General features: G+C 60.9%; 1 protein-coding gene across 1 annotated transcript in view; it reads left to right on the plus strand.

The window, feature by feature from the left end:
- The window catches only part of MEIS3 (Meis homeobox 3), a 34210-nt gene that overhangs the window by 14061 nt on the left and 1422 nt on the right, over positions 1-18727 (plus strand). Inside the window, exons 6-11 of the mRNA XM_030544679.1 lie at positions 3486-3635; positions 7424-7535; positions 12500-12645; positions 15215-15291; positions 17573-17631; positions 18062-18148. Coding sequence (XP_030400539.1) covers positions 3486-3635; positions 7424-7535; positions 12500-12645; positions 15215-15291; positions 17573-17631; positions 18062-18148 — 631 coding nt within the window. The remainder of the gene's footprint in view (positions 1-3485; positions 3636-7423; positions 7536-12499; positions 12646-15214; positions 15292-17572; positions 17632-18061; positions 18149-18727) is intronic.

An 18727-nucleotide genomic window follows, 5' to 3' on the forward strand; every position in this document is an offset into this window, starting at 1 on the left:
CGTAACACGCCAAATAGTCGTAAAAATGTACAGTGCCTGCAGCCCGGCCCAACGCGCCCTGATCCCCTAGCTAGAACGAGCAAACATTTGCAGCTGGAAGTTTGTTCTTCAAAAGAAGCAGACTTGGAACAGTTCGCGAAGGCCGGGTGATTTCTGAGGGTTGTTGAGGTTGGAAAAAAAAGAAACATTCTAAAAAAAACAAAAAACAAATCAGTGCTTCAATCTGACATTTTCGGATGCGAGTTTTGATTGTTTGGCTTGGAACATTTCGGTTGGAATTTTCCTTTCCTTTGATTTTGTTTTAGTTTGAAAATGTCTAAAATCAAAACAAATTGTTTTGGGGTTTGTTTGTTTTTTAAGCTTTTAGATTCGCTAAAAGTTCCAAGAAATTTTGTTTTCAGGTCAACACAAAACGATTTGTTTTGTAATTTTGAATTGCCAGCAAGCCCGCCTCTCCCCCCCGCCCCATTGATTATTGGGAGAGCTGCAGCTGCTCGATGCTCTGGCACTACAAGTTATAATTACTGATTTACAATAGCCGTGCTGCTCTGGTGAATACAGTGACTCTCGTGCACGAGTGTTTGTAGGACTGGGGACTCTAACAGGACAGACCCAGTCCAGATCCCCTTGAACTTGGATTTATGCTTTGCAGAATCAGGGTGGAATTAACCACCTGCTTGGCAGTACGCACGGGCCTAAGGGCCTTGCTTATCGTTAAGCACCTCGGTAGGCCTTTGGCTTCAATACCCCACAGTGGATCGGATCCAGATGGGTGCTAATTAGTACATTCACTGGCAGAGTTTCTGTAGAAGTGATGGTAAAGGGCCTGATTCCAAGCCACATGGAATCGCTCCAATTTTTTTTTAACTCAATCAACCTCTCTATGGTGCCCATCACCATAGCCTCTGGGCATGTCCCAATCTTCAGTGTATTTACCCTCCCCAGTGAGATAGAATGGTGCTGTTATCATGGAGGTGGAACTAAGGCACAGAGAAACTTACAGGTTAGATCCTCCAAGGTGTTTAGGCACCTAGATGTTAATGGGAATTAGGCACCAAAATCTCTTGGAAGTGATTTTCCCCAAGATCACACAGGGAAGCTGTAGGAGAGACGGGGACTAAACCCAGGTCTCCTGAGACCCAGGCGAGGGCCCCAACCACTAAGCCGCCCTTCCTTGGTGAGGCTGCTTTGTAAAATAGACTGTTAATTCACAGTAGCTGTAGCTAGTTCTCACAATACTTCAGTCTCCGGTAGCCAAAGCCCTGCGTAGCACGTGTCGTTGTTAAAGTAACGAAACCAGAGTAGTACAGGCCTCTGCCACTGCTCCATGCCGTTAAAGAAACGTGTGGAGGTTTATCTTTTTCTTTAAAAAAACCCCACGGGCAGACCCTCCCCCAGCGTAAATCAACATCGCTCCTTTAAAATCAAGGACAGAGGATTGGGTTGGAGTCTGAACAAAATACAGACGATGCTTGGAGTTAGACCGAATGCTTTCAAAGTGACCCATCCAAGGGATAAGCAAACGATGCCCCTATGAATGGCTGGGTTTGATTTACAGAGAAGCCGGGGGAAATTTCTTGACACTCTCACACGTGGAGATCGGGATAAGCTTTGCATTTGGGCAGCGTGTCTTGTGCAAATGAAAGACTAGGATGTCTAAGACCAAGCTGGCACTCAGATTTTGCCCTGATGCTTCAGAGAGGGGTGGTGTTGTGGGAAGAGACCTTCCCAGGTGGGTGGATGACAGCTGAATTCTGCCAGCATCACGGCAGGATTTGTCTGTTCTCTTCTCCAGCAGTTTTAGGACCGGTCTGAATTAGAGATCTTGCCCCATCAATATCTAATTGCACCAGTTCCGACCACTAATATGCACGCCATTGAAACGGTTTGAAATCAACTTAACATAATAATCGGCAACCGCAGGGCTAGAGGGTCAGATTCTGATTTTAGTTAAACTGGAGTGAATCGGAACTTGGAATCCCCCAAGTCAATGGAGTTATTCCAAGGGATGAATTCCAAATCGGCACGCGGCTCTGGGCCGATTTACAAGGGGTGTGAGATCAGAATTGGGCCCTACGGACTTCACACATTGAGGGGTTAGCGAGCCAGACCCTCCGCCCCTTTCCCTGGCGTACAGCAGGAGTCAGCACTGCTCGGCTTGCTTAGCCCAGCCGACTGTAGAGAGATCAGGTCACCGTGGGGCGGGAGGGTAAATCCTGGTGTAAACGGGGAGTAACGCCACTGGAGGAGGAATGAGCAAGAGCAGAATCAGGCCTTGCTGGCTTGTCAGTCCAGCGTTTGTGCAGGGTTGGAAAGAAAACCTGGCTGGCGAGAGATCTCCAGCGCGTGCCGACCTGCTGTGGCTCCATGGGGGTCCGTGGGCCAGATCCCTGGATGGCGCGGAGGGGGCGGATCTGGCCTGTTCCGCTCCCCGGGGCGGCGGGTCTGGTAAATTCCAGGCATGATGCAGTGGCGAAGGGGTAGGGAAGGGGGGGTCCTAGAGCCCCAGCCAAGCGACTGGCCAGGGTAATGAGCTCATTACGGCCACAATCGCCCTCACGGTTTTTATCTCGATAATCCCCTTGTTAATGGGGTAATTAACCCTTTGAGTGCCACAGTGGGGGCCTGCTGGGAGCTGAAAAAAGGCAGTGTGGGGGGGGGCGCGAAGTGCTTCTTCCAGGAGCAGGGAAGAAAGGGGAAGCCAGGAGCTGGGGCTTTCAGAGCTGAAGACCCAGAGAGAGGAAAGGCAGAGGAAGGATCCACAGCGTCTGCAGCAAATACACTGGGAGGGGTCCTGGCCTAGGGCAGACGGGGCTCCGGTCTTCTCACTAGGGGGTATATTATGGTAACACCTAGACGACACCCACCCAACCAAGGTGGGGTTCCTATTGTGCCCGGCTCTGCAAAGACACCCCCCGCCTATCACGCATGCACAGACCTCCCTCCTTCCCTCCCCGCATCATACCTGCCCGGCCCTGCCCAATCTCTGTCCATCTCCACCGCCTGTCTCTTCGACCAGAGGCGGAGCAGTCTTTTCGGCTCAGTGTTTTTGTACAGCCCCTAGCACGCCTGGGGCTCCTGACAAATGCCAGACAGGGCTGAGCACCGGGAGGTCTGGGGCTACCGTAATACACCTAACAAACACCAAAAAAACCACCCCTCTCCTACTTCAGAGGTCTAGCTGATCTCTGAGGATGAGGGCTCAGGAGCAGTGCTAAGAAGGGGGTGGCGGGGGGGAATCTTGCCCCCTGGTGGCGTCTGTCGCTGTCAGATGCCAGAGATGGCCCCTGAGTTCTAATTCCACCTAGCCGGGCCCTTGTCTGGATCTTCTCCGTGGTTCCTCTCAGCTCAGGGCTGGGGAGACGGGACGCTGGGCCAGGTGGGCAGGCCTGATTGGGAGCTGCTGGAAAGCACCAAGCCCAGCTAGGTTCTGACCCAGCTGCCTGGCCTCGTGCCTCCTAACGGTTCTCCTTTTCGGGGAGCAGGTACATGACCTGTGTGACAATTTCTGCCACCGCTACATCACCTGCCTGAAGGGGAAGATGCCCATCGACCTGGTGATCGACGACCGGGACGGGGGCTCCAAATCCGACCTGGAGGACTTCACAGGGTCCTGCGCCAGCCTCTCCGACCAGGTGAGAGACCGGACGCCTGCTTTAGACACAAGATCTGGGAGCTCCCTCCTTGTGCTGCGCGGATACACTGAGAGATGGGCCTTGCTCCAAAGAGCTCCCAGGCTCCAGAGACAAGGGGTGGGAGGAGAAACTGAGGCAGACCCCAGAACCCAGCTCCGAGGTTTTCAGGTGGTTCCCTGGCTGGCCCCAGTGCCTCAGCTCAGCCCACCCCGAGCGGCGGGGACATTTCTCTGGCTGGCAGCAGCAGGCCCAGCTAGCCTCTCAGGGATGGAGACTGCAGCAGCTTGGCGCCGGTCTGGCCAATCTGCGCGTGTCCCCATGCCCCGGCCAAGCACTTGGAGATGCAGCTGCGTCCCGGGGCGCGTGTGTCCCACAACAGAGGAGGCGATTGTCTCTCCCGGCGCTTTAGGGGTGCGTCTGTCCATCCAGTGGGATATGAGGCCTTTTCCCCTCCAAGAGGCTCTGATCCAGGTTGTGGGGGGACTGGCTGTCTCAGAGGGAAGGGAAACGGGGTCTTTGCTCCCTGGCGCTGATGCAGGCGTGTGCACAGACACGCAGTAACAGACGTGCCGCGCCGCTCACGCACCCGCAGGTGTGTGCAGCAGTTCGACACGGACTGATACGTGCCCCCCAGCTACGAATGTGCAGCCATGTCCACCATGCACCCCCAGGCACACGCGGGGAGACCTCGGGGCAAGCACATTACAAGTTAGCATGTGTGTGAGCAGCCAGGGCTAGGCACCCTCCCTCCCTCCACATGCATGCAACACACATGGAGGATTGCAGACAGCTAGCGCCTTCCCCCCACTCTCTGACACACACACACACGCAGCACCCCCTTGCGCCTTTGGCAGCATGAAGGGGCCTGGGAGGGGGTGGGGGACAGCCTCCAGTGGGTGTTTTCTGCTCCCCGGGGCCCATGGGGGCAGAGAAGGTGCTAGGGTAGCCCCAAGGCAGAACAGCTCCATGGATAAAACGTTGAGCTGGTGCTCGGGAGACCTGGGTTTGATTCCTCGCTCTGGCCTGCTGCGTGACCTGTGGCAAGTTCCCCCCCACCCCAACCTCATGCCTCAGTTTCCCCATTTGAGATCTAGGGATAAAAAGCACACCACAGGCGCTAACTAGTATTTGTTGGGCATTCAGCTGATGCCATCTGCTCAGACTGGAATAATGAGGGGAGGGGGTGAGGATTGAGGGGCAACAGTAGAGCAGGTGGGGGGGAGCCAGGGGGTTGCAGGTCGGGATGGAGGAGCAGCTGCAGGGTTGTGTGTGAGAATCTAGCCCAGCATCTGTTATCACCAGCCCCTTTGCGTTCCCAAGGGCCCAGCTCACCCCCAAAACAATCACCCCACATGGCTTCTTGCTACCTGGGGGACTTGATGTTGTGAGAGGGGCCGTGGGGAAGGGTGGATTGGGGTGGGGGGTCCCCACCTCCAAAGGACACCAGACTCCCCTGCACCCCTCCTGCTTTGGAAATGTTAATGATGGAACCATGCTTTGGACGAGGGAGCGTCTGGGCTGCCCCCCACTTGCTAATGCAGCCGGCGCAGTCATTTGCCTATAGCAACTCTGCTGCATTTTTAATACGCCCCCAGGCTACTCGCTATGGGTGGAGGAGCTAATCCCCAGCCAGGACTTTGTTGTTATAATTAGATGGAGCCACCACCACCCCCTCCGCACCTACCCCGCTGGGAGGTTGATTTGGGGTCAGTTTCAGCATCAGCATCTAGGCCTTGCATAGACCCCCCCCCCCCCCAGTCCATCCCCTATTCCAGACCAGGACTTGGGAGCAGCCAGAGGGGAAGTAGCCCCCTACCTCCCCCCCCCGCTCCACCCCCATATTGACCCATCTGTCCTTGGGGTTCTGACAACGACACAGGAGGGTCCAGCCTGTTACCGGGACCCTTCCTAGGGCAGGGGTCACCTCTCCTAATATACCCCCCACCCACCCGCGCCTTCACAGACAGACACACCCAACAAGCTACACACACGCAGGGACGCCGACGCCGCCAACACACGCATGACCTTTGTGTCTCCATGTGTGCCGTGCAAAGATCACGACTGTGGCCATGCCAGGGCACACGCTGGCAACATACGTGATCTTTGCCACAAACACAGGCATAAGCGTTGCACATACAGAGGCACGCCGCAAACACGCATGATCTGTGTGGGTGCGCCCATGGCCACCACACGCCTGATCTTTGCACATGTACGCACACGCTGCAAACAGAATCGCTGCTGGTAGAGACGACACAACGCACACACACCCTGCAAAGGCACACACATTGCAAAACTCCTCACTTCCCCGTGGGAATATTTCCAGCCTTGTGGATGGCAGAGGAAGGGCTCAGGCTCGAGACAAGAGTATACCCAGCCCTGCTCTTGGGCAGTTTAGATCCCCGAGACCCCCCTGCCCCAGAGCAATGAACCAAGTTGTTGGCGTTTGTGGTAAAGCCAGACCCCAACTCCCCAAGGGCTCCCCTGTGTGCCCCGTGGAGCCAGCCTGGTGCACCGTGCTCCATCAGACAATAGCACCTTCTCAAAGGGGCACAGGGAGCTGGAATATAGGTAGGATGGGAGGGCGGTAAATGCAGGAGCAGGCAGCTGTTTGGGGTGGGGGGGAGTGGTGTCTAGTGGTTAGAGCAGGGGGCTGGGAGACAGGACTCCTGGGTTCTGTCCCAGCTCTGGGCAGGGAGTGGGGTCTAGTGGTTAGAACAGGGGGCTGGAAGCCAGGACTTCAGTGTTGCCCCCGCAGCTCTGGGAGGGGGAGTGGGGAGTCACTCTGAAGTGACTCCAGTTCAAAGGAGGCCGGCGCTGGTAGGAGCAGGAGGAATTTCGCTCCACGTGTCCCAGGCGGTTGCGTTACAGTCAGCACTGCAGCCTTGGCCTCCTGGGCCTTTAACCAGGGACCTTTGCTCCCCTCCCTCCCCTGCTCCTGTGAGGGGCGCGTGCCAGGTTCCCCCCTGCAGCCCATCCCTCCTTAACCCGTCTCACCCCCAGGCTCCCGCTGAGGGGCCTGGATCAGCTAGCCGGGTTAACGAGGTGGGGCATGTGCAGGGAGAGGGCTAGATGGGAGGGCAGGCTGGGGGGGGGGGGGTGATGTAACCTGAGCTGTATCGTTCCTTCTGGGGGCAAAGCCGCAGCCCCTTAAACTCCACCCTGCCGCTCGGGGGCTGGGAGTTCACAACGATCCTCACCCTGTGCAAATCCCCCTCACCCTGGCCCCATTGCTGTGGGCTGAGGCTGGGCTGCGGGAGCTCGCTGGCCAGCCCCCAGGGTGCTGCATGGCAACCTTCCCCCACCCATGGGTCTGGTCTTGTTAGAGGGTCTTTTAGTGCTGATAATGTAGCAACTAGAGGCACCAACCGAGATCTGGGGTCCCTATCACTGCACAGACACCCCTGCCGACATCCAGGGTCCCCATCACACTGAGCACTGCACAGACTCCCCCCACCCCACAACCCAGATCCGCGGCCCCCACCGTGCCGGGCACTGCACAGGCCTCATAACCCAGATTGGGGCCCCTCGTTGGGCCAGGAGGTTGCCCTGACCCCTTCGGCCAAGATCCATGGCCCCTCCTTGTCGCTGGACATGGTCCGGACCTCTGGCCAACCCAGCTTGGGGACCGCTGCCACGCCAGACATGGCACAGATAGCCCGGGTCAGGCGCTGGGCTGAGATGGGGCGTAGCAGGAGTAACGAGGGGGTCGCACTGGGGCTGGCTCCGGCTCCACCACCCGGCACTCCAGGCTTGGCCAACCCTCCCAGCGCTGCCCTCTCTGTGTTTAGAACAACTCCTGGATCCGAGACCACGACGAGACGGGGTCCACGCACTCGGGCACCCCAGGCCCCTCCAGTGGGGGCATCGCCTCGCAGAGCGGGGACAACTCCAGCGAGCCAGGTAAGGTGGGACACACCCCCGGCCCTCACCCCTGCACCAGCCCAGCCTGTGGGGCAACATCTCCTGGCTGGGAGAAAAGCCTCTTTACAGCCTGAGAAGCACTTGACAGGTGCCACCCAGTCCTGCAATGCAACCACCTCTGGGGTGCAGCGGGCCAGCTGATTAACAGCCACAGTGGTGCAGAATAGTTTGGGACAGGAAGTGATGGAGGAGCCCAACTCCCCATGAAATGACAGGGGCTGGGAGGCGGCAGAACAAAATCCCTGTAGCTGGAGTTTGATTTGGGGAAGAAATTTGGCCCTAGCAAGTGTCACTGATCAGCAGCCCCCCTCGGGTACCACACAGTCCCAGCTGCGCTAGGCCGAGCTCAAACCCCAACAGTGCGTCTCCTCAGCAGCGAGTCACAGTCCTGTGCTGGTGCATTGCATCGGTGCGACTCTGGTACGCGCGTGCCACACGAGGGCCTGCCCATCGGGAAACAGCCTCACCTGAGTGCCCCCCTTGCAGTGGGGAGGGGCAGCGTAGCAGCCACTCAGCCTCAGTTTCCCAGCTGCTCTTCACTGGCTCCAGCCAGCCTTCAACGCTGACTAGCCCTGCAGAGAGGTCTTGGTCCCATCCCATCTCGGGGCAGCCCAAGTCCAAAACAAGTCAGGAAGCTTCCTTGTCTTCCACGAGATCCACCAGGCCAGCACTGCCTCCACCAGCTCCACCTTCCTTCCCCCCATGCCCAGCCAAGGGCTTTTCCTTTGAAACCTTCACTGCCAGGTGTCTCCGTTTGGGCTGACTGGCCTTTTGGTAGCCCATTAACCCCTTCCTGCCTTGTGTGGTAGCCCGCGTGGCCCGTTCAACCCTGCAATGCAACTGCCTCTGGGGTGGAGCCTCGTGCCCATGGGTAGAAACCTCCGTCACCGTGTTTCTGAGAGCCGGCCATCACGGCCAGGCAAGGCGTGGCAAGGTGATTACCCCACGAACGAACCCGGGGAGCGGAGCAGAGCGGGCAGAGGAAAAGGCCACAGCTGCCTTTGGCTCCAGGGTCACGGAGGTCGCCTTCCTCCCTGCACAGCGCAGCCCCACGCTGAGACTATGGGGTGGCATAGAGTCGAATATGGGGGGGGGGGGAATAGAGATGCAGGAGGAGATGGAGGGAAAGTGTGGGGGTTGGAGAGGCAGTGGGGCCCTGGAGGGGCAGTGGTGGGATCTGGAGAGGCAGGGGGGATGGAGGGACAGCGGGGGGGTTGGAGGGGCAGTGGGAGGATGAGGGATAGCGGAGGGGATGAGAGACATCGGGGGGGTTGAAGGGGTAGTGGGGGGGTTAGAGAGACAGCGGGGGGGTTGGAGGGGTAGTGGGGGGGTGTGGAGACAGCAGGGGGTGGGAGGGGCAGCGGGGTGTGTGGAGAGACAGTGGGGGGGACAAGGGACAGCAGGGTGGATGGCGGGGAAGTGGGGGGGATGGAGGGAGAGTGGGGGGTTGGAGAGACAGCAGGGGTGTTGGAGGGGGAGTGGGGGGTGTGGAGAGACAGTGGGGGGGATGCGGCACAGCAGGGGGATGGCGGGGCAGCAGGGGGGTTGGAGGGGCAGCGGGGGGATGGCGGGGGAGCAGGGATGTTGGAGGGGGAGTGGGGGGTGTGGAGAGAGTGGGGGTGATGCGGGACAGCAGGGGGATGGCGGGGAAGCAGGGGGGTTGGAGGGGCAGCGGGGGGATGGCGGGGCAGCGGGGGTGTGTGGAGAGACAGCAGGGGGGGTGGCAGGGGAGCAGGGGGGTTGGAGGAGAAGGGGGATGGAGGAACAGTGGAAGACGCTGCTCAGCCCATGGGCCGTCTGGGAGAAGGGTGAGAGGCTCTGGAGCGGGGTGCCTAGCCCCCCAGCCAGCCCTGTGCCGGGGTGTCTGTGGGGTGATTCCAGCCGGGACCCAGCGACGGGCCCAGTGTGGTGGCTGGGGAAACAGGCCGTGACCAGGGAAGTGTTTGCAGTGAGTCAGCGCCCCGGCCTCCCTGTGCTCCATTCACGGGCAGGGGCAGCAGGGTCGCTCTCCTCTGGCAGGCAGGGCTGGCCCCAGGGTGGCGCTAGGGGACGCTGTGGGGCAGGGAGCAGGGTGGGGGCAGCAGGGGGCACTCTCCTCTGGCAGGCAGGGCTGGCCCCAGGGTGGCTCTAGTGGGTGATGTGGGGCAGGGAGCAGGGCAGGGGCAGCAGGGGGCGCTCTCCCCTGGCAGGTGGGGCTGGCCCCATGGGGCGCTGTGGGGCACGGAGCGGGGCAGGGGCAGCAGGGGGTGCTCTCCCTTGGCAAAGAGGGTTGGCCCCATTGCCCCAGTGTGGCGCTAGGGGGCGCTGTGGGGCAGGGAGCGGGGTGGGGGCAGCAGGGGGTGCTCTCCCCTGGCAGACAGAGTTGGCCCCATTGCCCCAGTGTGGCGCTAGGGGGCGCTGTGGGGCAGGGAGCAGGGCGGGGGCAGCAGGGGGTGCTCTCCCCTGGCAGACAGGGTTGGCCCCATTGCCCCAGTGTGGCGCTAGGGGGCGCTGTGGGGCAGGGAGCGGGGCAGGGGCAGCAGGGGGTGCTCTCCCCTGGCAGACAGGGTTGGCCCCATTGCCCCAGAGCGGCTTTAGGGGGCGCTGTGGGGCAGGGAGCGGGGTGGGGGCAGCAGGGGGTGCTCTCCCCTGGCAGACAGAGTTGGCCCCATTGCCCCAGTGTGGCGCTAGGGGGCGCAGTGGGGCAGGGAGCAGGGTGGGGGCAGCAGGGGGTGCTCTCCCCTGGCAGAGAGGGTTGGCCCCATTGCCCCAGTGTGGCGCTAGGGGCGCTGTGGGGCAGGGAGCAGGGTGGGGGCAGCAGGGGGCGCTCTCCTCTGGCAGACAGGGCTGGCCCCATTGCCCCAGCACGACGCTAGGGGGCGCTGTGCTGCAGTGAGGTGCTGACTCTGCTTGTCCTGAGGTGTTTGGTGCCGGGCCCTGAATTGACCTGGCAGCTCCAAGGGAGTCGCTGTCACTTCCTGTCCCAAACTGGGGTTTAGAGCTGGTGCACCCCACGGCTGCCCTGCTCCCAAGGCCCCTCCCCCTCTTCTCCTAGCTCCCCTCCCCCACCCCTGCACCCCACTGCCTTTCCCCACCCCTCCCTGCTCCCAACCCCCCCACTTCTCCCTTCTCACCCCCATCCCAGCTCATCTGCACTCCCCTCCCCCCACCCACTTCCCTGCGCCTAACCCCCCTGCCCCAGCCTGGCTCATCCCTGCACCCCACTCCCCTTCCCCCCAGAACCTCTTATGACCCACTTAACCCCTCTTCCCCTCCCAGATTCCCCCCCCCCCCCGCCCTTTAGTTCCTGCTGTTTCCTTTGTTCCCTGGGATTTCCCCACTACGAAATCCGGCTTCCTGGCGGAAGGGGGACAGGGAGTGGGGGCCGAGGGAGAACCCAGCCCAGCCCCAGCAGCGCATTCTCTGATGCATAATTTACGGGCGCTTCAGGCAAGACTTTTAAGCTGCCTTTTAGCCGGAGGATATGAAAGATCAGCAGCTGGAGGGGGGGGATTTATGTTTCTCTGGGGGGGAGCGGGTTGCAAACGGCACTAGCAGGTGCCCCAATAGACCCATGTGCCCTATAGAGGACGTGGGATCAGGGCCGAGGCCTGGAGGAGGCTGTAGCACTGCTGGGGGAGAGGAAGGGGGGAGCAGCATGTCGGGGCTGGGGGGAGAAGAGAGCAGGAAATAAAAGCAGCTGTCAGAACCTGGGGGGGTTGAACCCACATCCTGCTGTGCCTTGCACCCTGAGCCAAAGGAGAATCCCCAGCAGCTGGGAGCAGGGTGGGGTCTGGCGCGCGCACACACACACACACACACACAGCCACACACACACCCCTACCTACCTTGCACTATTAACAGTGACCCAGACTTGTCCAGCGACCAGACCTGGGTTCCGTTTCACTTTACCTCAGCCGCGGGGAGGTTTGTTTCCCAAAGGGAACCAGCCCTCAACGTCGCGGGTTCGAATCCTGCCTCTGGCAGGAGTTGACCGAAAGATGCTTGCAGTGCAGGGGGGTTGCAGTTGTCCACCCACGATGCTAGCAGACCTACAGGGCGGGGGGGGGGTTGCAGTTGTCCACCCATCACACCCTTTTGTGTGTCCATGGGCTCCCCAACCTTATCCCACGCCACCCCCTTAGCTTCTACGGCCCCTCTCCCCAACCACCGCCTCGGAGTCACTCAAGTCCCCACCCCGAGGCTGGGGCTGAGAGAAAAACCAGAGTCTGTCTGATCCGAAATGGCCTTGTCCTGGGCCCCGCACCACAAGGAGCCGAGGAAAAGTCCCAAATTCCCACGGCTGCAGCAGGGCAGGGATCCAGCAGCAGCCGCTGGCAAGGGCAGGGGGCAGTGGGTTGGAGTAGGGGCATCTGGGAGCCAGGACTCCTGGGTTCTGGCTCTGGGAGGGGAGTAGGGTCTAGTGGTTAAAGCAGAGGGCAGGCCGACTGGGGGCCAGGACTCCTGGGTTCTGGCCCTGGGAGGGGAGTGGGGTCTAGTGGTTAAAGCAGAGGGCAGGATGACTGGGGGCCAGGACTCCTGGGTTCTGGCTCTGGGAGGGAGTGGGGTCTAGTGGTTAAAGCAGAGGGCAGGACGACTGGGGGCCAGGACTCCTGGGTTCTGTCCCCAGCCCTGGGAGGGGAGCAGGGCCTGGTGCAAGAGGGGACAGGCACTAGGATTTTGCGCACGGGTGAAGACGCTTGCCCGAGGTGCAGGAGACGAGACATGAAGGAAAGGTGGAGAACAGCCAAGCGAGGGCACTTTCTCCTTCTCGCCCTAGGGGGACATGTGCCCCTGCTGTGGCTCTTTGTCACCCACTAGTGGCTCAACCACGTTTGTGCGTCAGCATCAGGGAGGGGGCCGAAAGCTTCTCTTTAGCTCAAGCAGCAAGGGGCAGGTGTCTCAGCAGAACTGCTCCCGAGTTCGAGTCCCGCTCCTGGACACTCAGGCTGCCTCTCTCTCAGGGGACTGCCTGGATAACAGCGTGGCCTCCCCCAGCACCGGAGATGACGACGACCTGGACCGGGACAAAAAACGGAACAAGAAGCGGGGGATCTTCCCCAAAGTAGCCACCAACATCATGCGGGCCTGGCTCTTCCAGCACCTGTCGGTGAGTGATGAGAGGGGCAGGGCAAGGCCAGGCGCCGGAGACTCCTGGTGGGAGCCAGGACTCCTGGGTTCTATCCCAGCTCTGGGAAGGGAGTGGGGGCTAGTGGTTAGAGCGGGGGGGCTGGGAGCCAGGACTCCTGGGTTCCATCCCCAGTTCTGGGAGGGGAGTGGGGGCTAGTGGGTAGAGCAGGGGGCTGGCAGCCAGGACTCCTGGGTTCTATCCCCAGCTCTAGGGGGCGGAGCCCAGAGGGGCACTAGCATAAGAGAACCAGGCCTGCAGTGAGTATGGAAAGTGTCTCCCAGAGCAGGGAAAGGTCCCGCCTACACTCACCAGAGCTGGTGCCGGTTACAGGTAAAAGGCCTCACCCCCGAGCGGGCAGGCTGCTGCGTCTGCTCTTTCGCTGCTGTGCCACCAAGCCATTAGGGGAGCTGCCACACCCCCCTCTCCCCGGTTAGTTAAACAAAGCTGAGTTAATGAGCGCTGACCAATTAGTCACTAATTGAAGGCACCATAAACCTATTAGGGACTGGGGAAGTGTAATCAATTCTGGCCAATTACCCTGAACCCACTGGCTGGCGCTGCCACTGCAGAGGGCTCCGCTAAGCCAAGGCCTTTCCCAGCCTGGCAGGACAGAGGTGACCCCCCCGTGGGCCTTTCCCACCATTTCTGAAACTAAAGACTCTTAAGGGGGAGCCTTTTGATGGAGCAGGAAGTTGGCATAAATTGTGCCATGTGTTAACTGGGCTGGGCAAAGCTGAAATTTGGGTAGGCTGGCTGGGAGCCAAGACTCCTGGGTTCGCTCCCTGGCTCTGGGAGGGGAGTGGGGTGTAGTGGTTAGAGCGGGAGGGGGGCCTGGGAGCCAGGACTCCTGGGCTCTCTCCCTGGCTCCGGGAGGGGAATGGGGTCTAGTGGGTAGAGCAGGGGGGCGGGGAGCCAGGACCCCTGGTTTCTCTCCCTGGCTCCGGGAGGGGAGTGGTGTCTAGTGGTTAGAGCGGGGGGGATGGGGGTCTGGGAGCCAGGACTCCTGGGTTCTCTCCCTGGCCCTTTGAGGGGAGTGGTGTCTAGTGGTTAGAGCGGGGGTGGGGGGGCTGGGAGCCAGATTCTTGCCCAGCTCTGGGAGGGGAATGGGGTCTAGTGGTTAGAGCAGGGGGGCTGGGAGCCAGGACGCCTGGGTTCTCTCCTCAGCTCTGGGATCCTTCCCATCCTTAGCCTCCCCCTTCTTCAGCTTCCAGCCAGATGGCCTGGTGTAGAAACCTTGTTCTCCCCTCCCGCGGGGCAGCAAAGGTCCTGCCGATCAAAGGCCAGGCAGCCTCGTGCTTTCCCTGCCAGGCCCCAATGATGGATGAGGCGGCACCGTTCTGTGGGTCACCCCGAGACCTCTGCCAAGCCCTCCTTCCCGCCCCTGACAGCATGGTGACAGATGACAGGCGGCCTTCCCTGGCCGCCCAGGTCACCGCAAGCTGGGCAGTTGCTAGGAGGCAAATTCAGAGCTCCCAGGGGAGAGTTGATGCCTCCAAAAATTAGGTTAGAATTCCAGGCCCCACAGATGAGGAGGAGGCTGGATCAGGTCCATTTGGGACCAGGATCTGGGCCGGGGTCCATGGTCTGGCAAGTTAATTCGGTATTGGTGGTCTGGCCCAGGCAGGGATCATTCATTGGATGGTGACATTTGCTCTTTGTAGTGGCTACATGCACCATGTTCCCCCCTTGAGGGTAAGAGCCTTCTACTGCTACTGGCTGATGGAGTCACCCCTCAGCTCAAGGCCTGGGATTCTGGCACTTGGGGAAGCTATGACAGGCCAAATGGGCTAATTCTGTCAGCAGTGTGGGCTCGTGGATGGAGCAATGAACTGGGACTCGGGAGAATAGGGTTCTAGGCCTGGCTATTCAGGCTCCTAGAATAAACCCAGGAGTCCTGAGGTTCCTGTGCTAACCACTAGACCCCACTCCTCTCCCAGAGCTGGGATAGAACCCAGGAGTCCTGACTCCTCAGCCCCCTGCTCTCACCCACGTCTCTAGAGGGAAGTTTTAAATCCATTCACTACAGATCCGAGGCCCCAGGGCCGGCCGCATCCGTGGCAGGGAATGTTTGGCATTTTGTGTAATAATTAGTGTTAATTGTGTTTTTACTTCGTCCTAGGGTCTCAAAGCACTTGACAAATACTGGCCACCTTTTCTTATTAGATCGGGAACGCAGGACTCCTGGGTTCCATTTCCAACTGGGGGAAGGGGGCCTCGTGGTTAGAAGTGGGGAGTGGGAGCCAGGACTCCAGGTGCTATCCCCTGCTCAGGGAATGGGGTTGGGGGAAAGGGGAAGGCTAGAAGCCAGGACTCCTGGGTTCTCTCCTTGTCTCTGACACACGCTTCACTTAATTATCGAACAAGCCACTTACCCCCTCTGTGCCTCAGTTTCCCCATCTTTATAATGGGATTAAAGTGTCCCTGTCACCAGGAGGCTCACAGGGCCTAGTGCCCCCTGGCCCAGGGCTCTGAGCTCCTCCTCTGGCTGGGGGTGCCGTGTGGCCAGGGCTGCCCCCCGGGTCACGCTGCTCTCTGCTCTGGCCTGCAGCATCCGTACCCCTCGGAGGAGCAGAAGAAGCAGCTGGCGCAGGACACAGGGCTCACCATCCTGCAGGTCAATAACTGGTAAGATCGGCCCGGAAGCTGCCATGGTGTGTGTGGGGGTGATCCCTCCCGTGCCCCCCCCCACCGTCCCTTCATGCCCCTCAGTCATCTCCCACCAATGTTCCTCATGACCCACCCCATTCCCCCTCACGTCCCCTCCCCCTTTGCACTTCTCCTGATAACCCCTCCCATCCCAGCATCTCTCTCTCCCCCCTTGCAACCCCCTGTCCCAGCATCTCCCCCTCCTCCCTCACAACCCCCCCGGCATCTCTCCCTCCCCCCTTGCAACCCCGCATCCCAGCAACACCCCCATCCCGGTATCTCCCCCTCCCGCCTTGTAACCCCCCCACCTCTGGCATCTCCCCTTCCCGACCCCCCCTCCTGCCTCACAACCCCCCTGTCCCAGCATCACCCCCTTGCAACCCCCCTGCCTCTGGCATCTCCCCCTCCTGCCTCACAACCGCCCAGTCCTGGCATCTCCCTCTCCCCCCTTGCAACCTCTTCCCCCATCCCAGCATCACCCCCTCGCACCCTCCCTGCCTCTGGCATCTCCCACTCCCCCCTCGCAACCCCCCCATCAAGCATCTACCCCTCCCCCCTCCCCATTCCGGTATCTCCGCCTCCCCCTTGCAACTCCTCCCCCGTCCCAGCATCACCCCCTTGCAACCCCCCTGCCTCTGGCATCTCCCCCTCCTGCCTCACAACCCCCCCGTCCCGGCATCTCCCCCTCTCCCCTTGAACCCCCCCCCCGTCCCAGCATCACCCCCTTGCAACCCCCCTGCCTCCGGCATCTCCCACTCCCCCCTCGCAACCCCCCCCATCAAGCATCTACCCCTCCCCCCTCACAACCTCCCCATTCCGGTATCTCCGCCTCCCCCTTGCAACTCCCCCCCCATCCCAGCATCACCCCCTTGCAACCCCCCTGCCTCTGGCATCTCCCCCTCCTGCCTCACAACCCCCCCCGTCCCGGCATCTCTCCCTCTCCCCTTGCAACCCCCCCCCATCCCAGCATCACCCCCTCGCATCCTCCCTGCCTCTGGCATCTCCCACTCCCCCCTCGCAACCCCCCCATCAAGCATCTACCCCTCCCCCCTCACAACCTCCCCATTCCGGTATCTCCGCCTCCCCCTTGCAACTCCCCCCCCCCGTCCCAGCATCACCCCCTTGCAACCCCCCTGCCTCTGGCATCTCCCCCTCCTGCCTCACAACACCCCCGTCCCGGCATCTCTCCCTCTCCCCTTGCAACCCCCCACATCCCAGCATCACCCCCTTGCATCCTCCCTGCCTCTGGCATCTCCCACTCCCCCCTCGCAACCCCCCCATCCTGGCATCTCCCCCTCCCCCTCTGGCATCTACCCCTCCCCCTTCACCCCCCCATCCCATTGACCCTCCTTGCATCCCCCCCATGCCCCTGGAATCTCCCACCTTGCAGCCTCCCCATGCCCCTCACTCCCCCACCCCTCTCCTCTCTTCCCCCCCTGCCCCTTGCCTCCCCCACCCACCTAAGGGCCTCCTGCCTTCCCCCTCCCCCACATCCCTGGCACCCCCCACCCATGATCAGAGTGAAACCTCCCCCCAGAAGCAGGCCTGGGACCCTAGGCAGCCTCTGCTCAGCTGGGGCTGGGGGCCCCTTTCCCCTTGTGCAGACCCTGGGTCCTGTGAGGAACATTGGGGGGAAGTGGGAGCTGGGGGTTCTGGGAAATACCTTGGGCTCAGGGTTAGAATGGGGGGGGGTCTTCTCTAGGATGCTTGGGTTCCATCCCCAGCTCTGGGAGGAGAGTGGTGTCTAGTGGTTAGAGCAGGGGGCTGGGAGCCAGGACTCCTGGGTTCTCTTCCCAGCTCTGGGAGGGGAGTGGGGTCTAGTGGCTAGAGCATGGGTGTATGGACTGGGAGCCAGGACTCCTGGGTTCCATTCCTGGCTCTGGGAGGGGAGTGGGGGCTAGTGGATAGAGCATGGGGGTATGGACTGGGAACCAGGACTCCTGGGTTCCATTCCTGGCTCTGGGACGGGAGTGGGGGCTAGTGGTTGAGCAGGGGGCTGGGAATGAGGACTCCTGGATTCTATTCCTGGTTGCGGGGGCTGGTCCCCCCATCAGACATTTTTGGCTCCCAATGGAGGGATACATGCCCCCAAGGCCGTTGTGGTCCCTTCCCCAGAGTGACACGCTGCAAGAACCTAGGGGGGCTGTGACCTTCATCCTCCCCTTGCGCCTGGGGTCCCTGGGTCTCTGGGCTGCGTCCTTCTCCCAGCAGCTCCGGGACTCACCCTCTGTCTGTCTGTCTGTCTGTCCGGCCGGCGCAGGTTTATTAACGCCCGGAGGCGCATCGTACAGCCGATGATCGACCAGTCCAACCGCACAGGTGAGGCCCAGCTGGCGGGGCTGGGCCCAGGGGTGGGGAGCCCCCGAAACCCTCTGCCTCCCAGACCGGGAGCCAGGGACCTGGTTCACCCCCCTGCTCCCCCGCAGCATGGGACGAGCTCGCTGGGTCTCAGCCGCCTTCCCACCGGGCTGGGGCGTTGCTAGCGAAATGGGGCATGAACCAGCCCCCCCTGCAGGGGAGATGGGGGCTGAATGGGCCACGGGGACCGAGTGCCCTGCTGCCCGACAGAGGAGGGGGTGGCGGGGGGGTCAGCTTCCGGGTCCCCCCCCACTGGGCTTGTGTCCTGCCCCCCACAGGGCAGGGCTTGTGCGCCCCACTCTGCAGAACCCACAATGCCCCCACATTGGGAAAGTGCCCCCCTCCCACGTCCAATCTCCACCGTGACCTTTCCCCCCTCTCTTCCGTGCAGGTCAGGGGCCGCCCTACAGCCCCGAGGCGCAACCCATGGGCGGGTACGTCATGGACGGGCAGCAGCACATGGCCATCCGCCCCCCAGGTAAGGCTGGAGCAGGGTGGGGCTGGACTAGCTGGCAGGGACCCCCCCAACTCTCTGGCCTCCTCCGTCCACTCCAATGTCATTCCTCCCTCTGCAACGGCCTGGCGACAGTGGGGGGAACTGGCGACTTTCACCCCCAGTGAAAGGGGGTGGGACCGAGAAAACGGGACATACGCTGTCCACCGAAAATGTCTAAAGCCATAAAAAAAATATATCGGGTCCTCCCCTTCCCCACGCCCAGCATCGGTTCCTGTTTTTCATTGCAAGGACAAATTCCTCTTTGATTCAGTGTGAACATTTTTTGGGGGGGGTTAAATCCCCCCCTGCAAATATTTTTTTGTTTTGATTGGAATCGAAGCTCAAGTGGCTGATTTGTCTCTGGGGGGAGGGGGGAACCTCCCCCATTCCAGCAATCCCCCCCCCCCCGAGCATGTTTTATGTCAGTCGGAAAAAGCCATGATTGTGCGAGACGTCCAGCCAGGCCCAAGTGCGAGTCCGTGTCCCTCGAGATACCGTCACTGGCTGATCTCAGACAGGAGCCCACCCTCACTAAACAGCTGATGCTCCTGGCTGCCGTCC

This window comes from Gopherus evgoodei, unplaced genomic scaffold, assembly GCF_007399415.2.
Source record: "Gopherus evgoodei ecotype Sinaloan lineage unplaced genomic scaffold, rGopEvg1_v1.p scaffold_34_arrow_ctg1, whole genome shotgun sequence".
NCBI classification, from domain to species: Eukaryota; Metazoa; Chordata; order Testudines; family Testudinidae; genus Gopherus; species Gopherus evgoodei.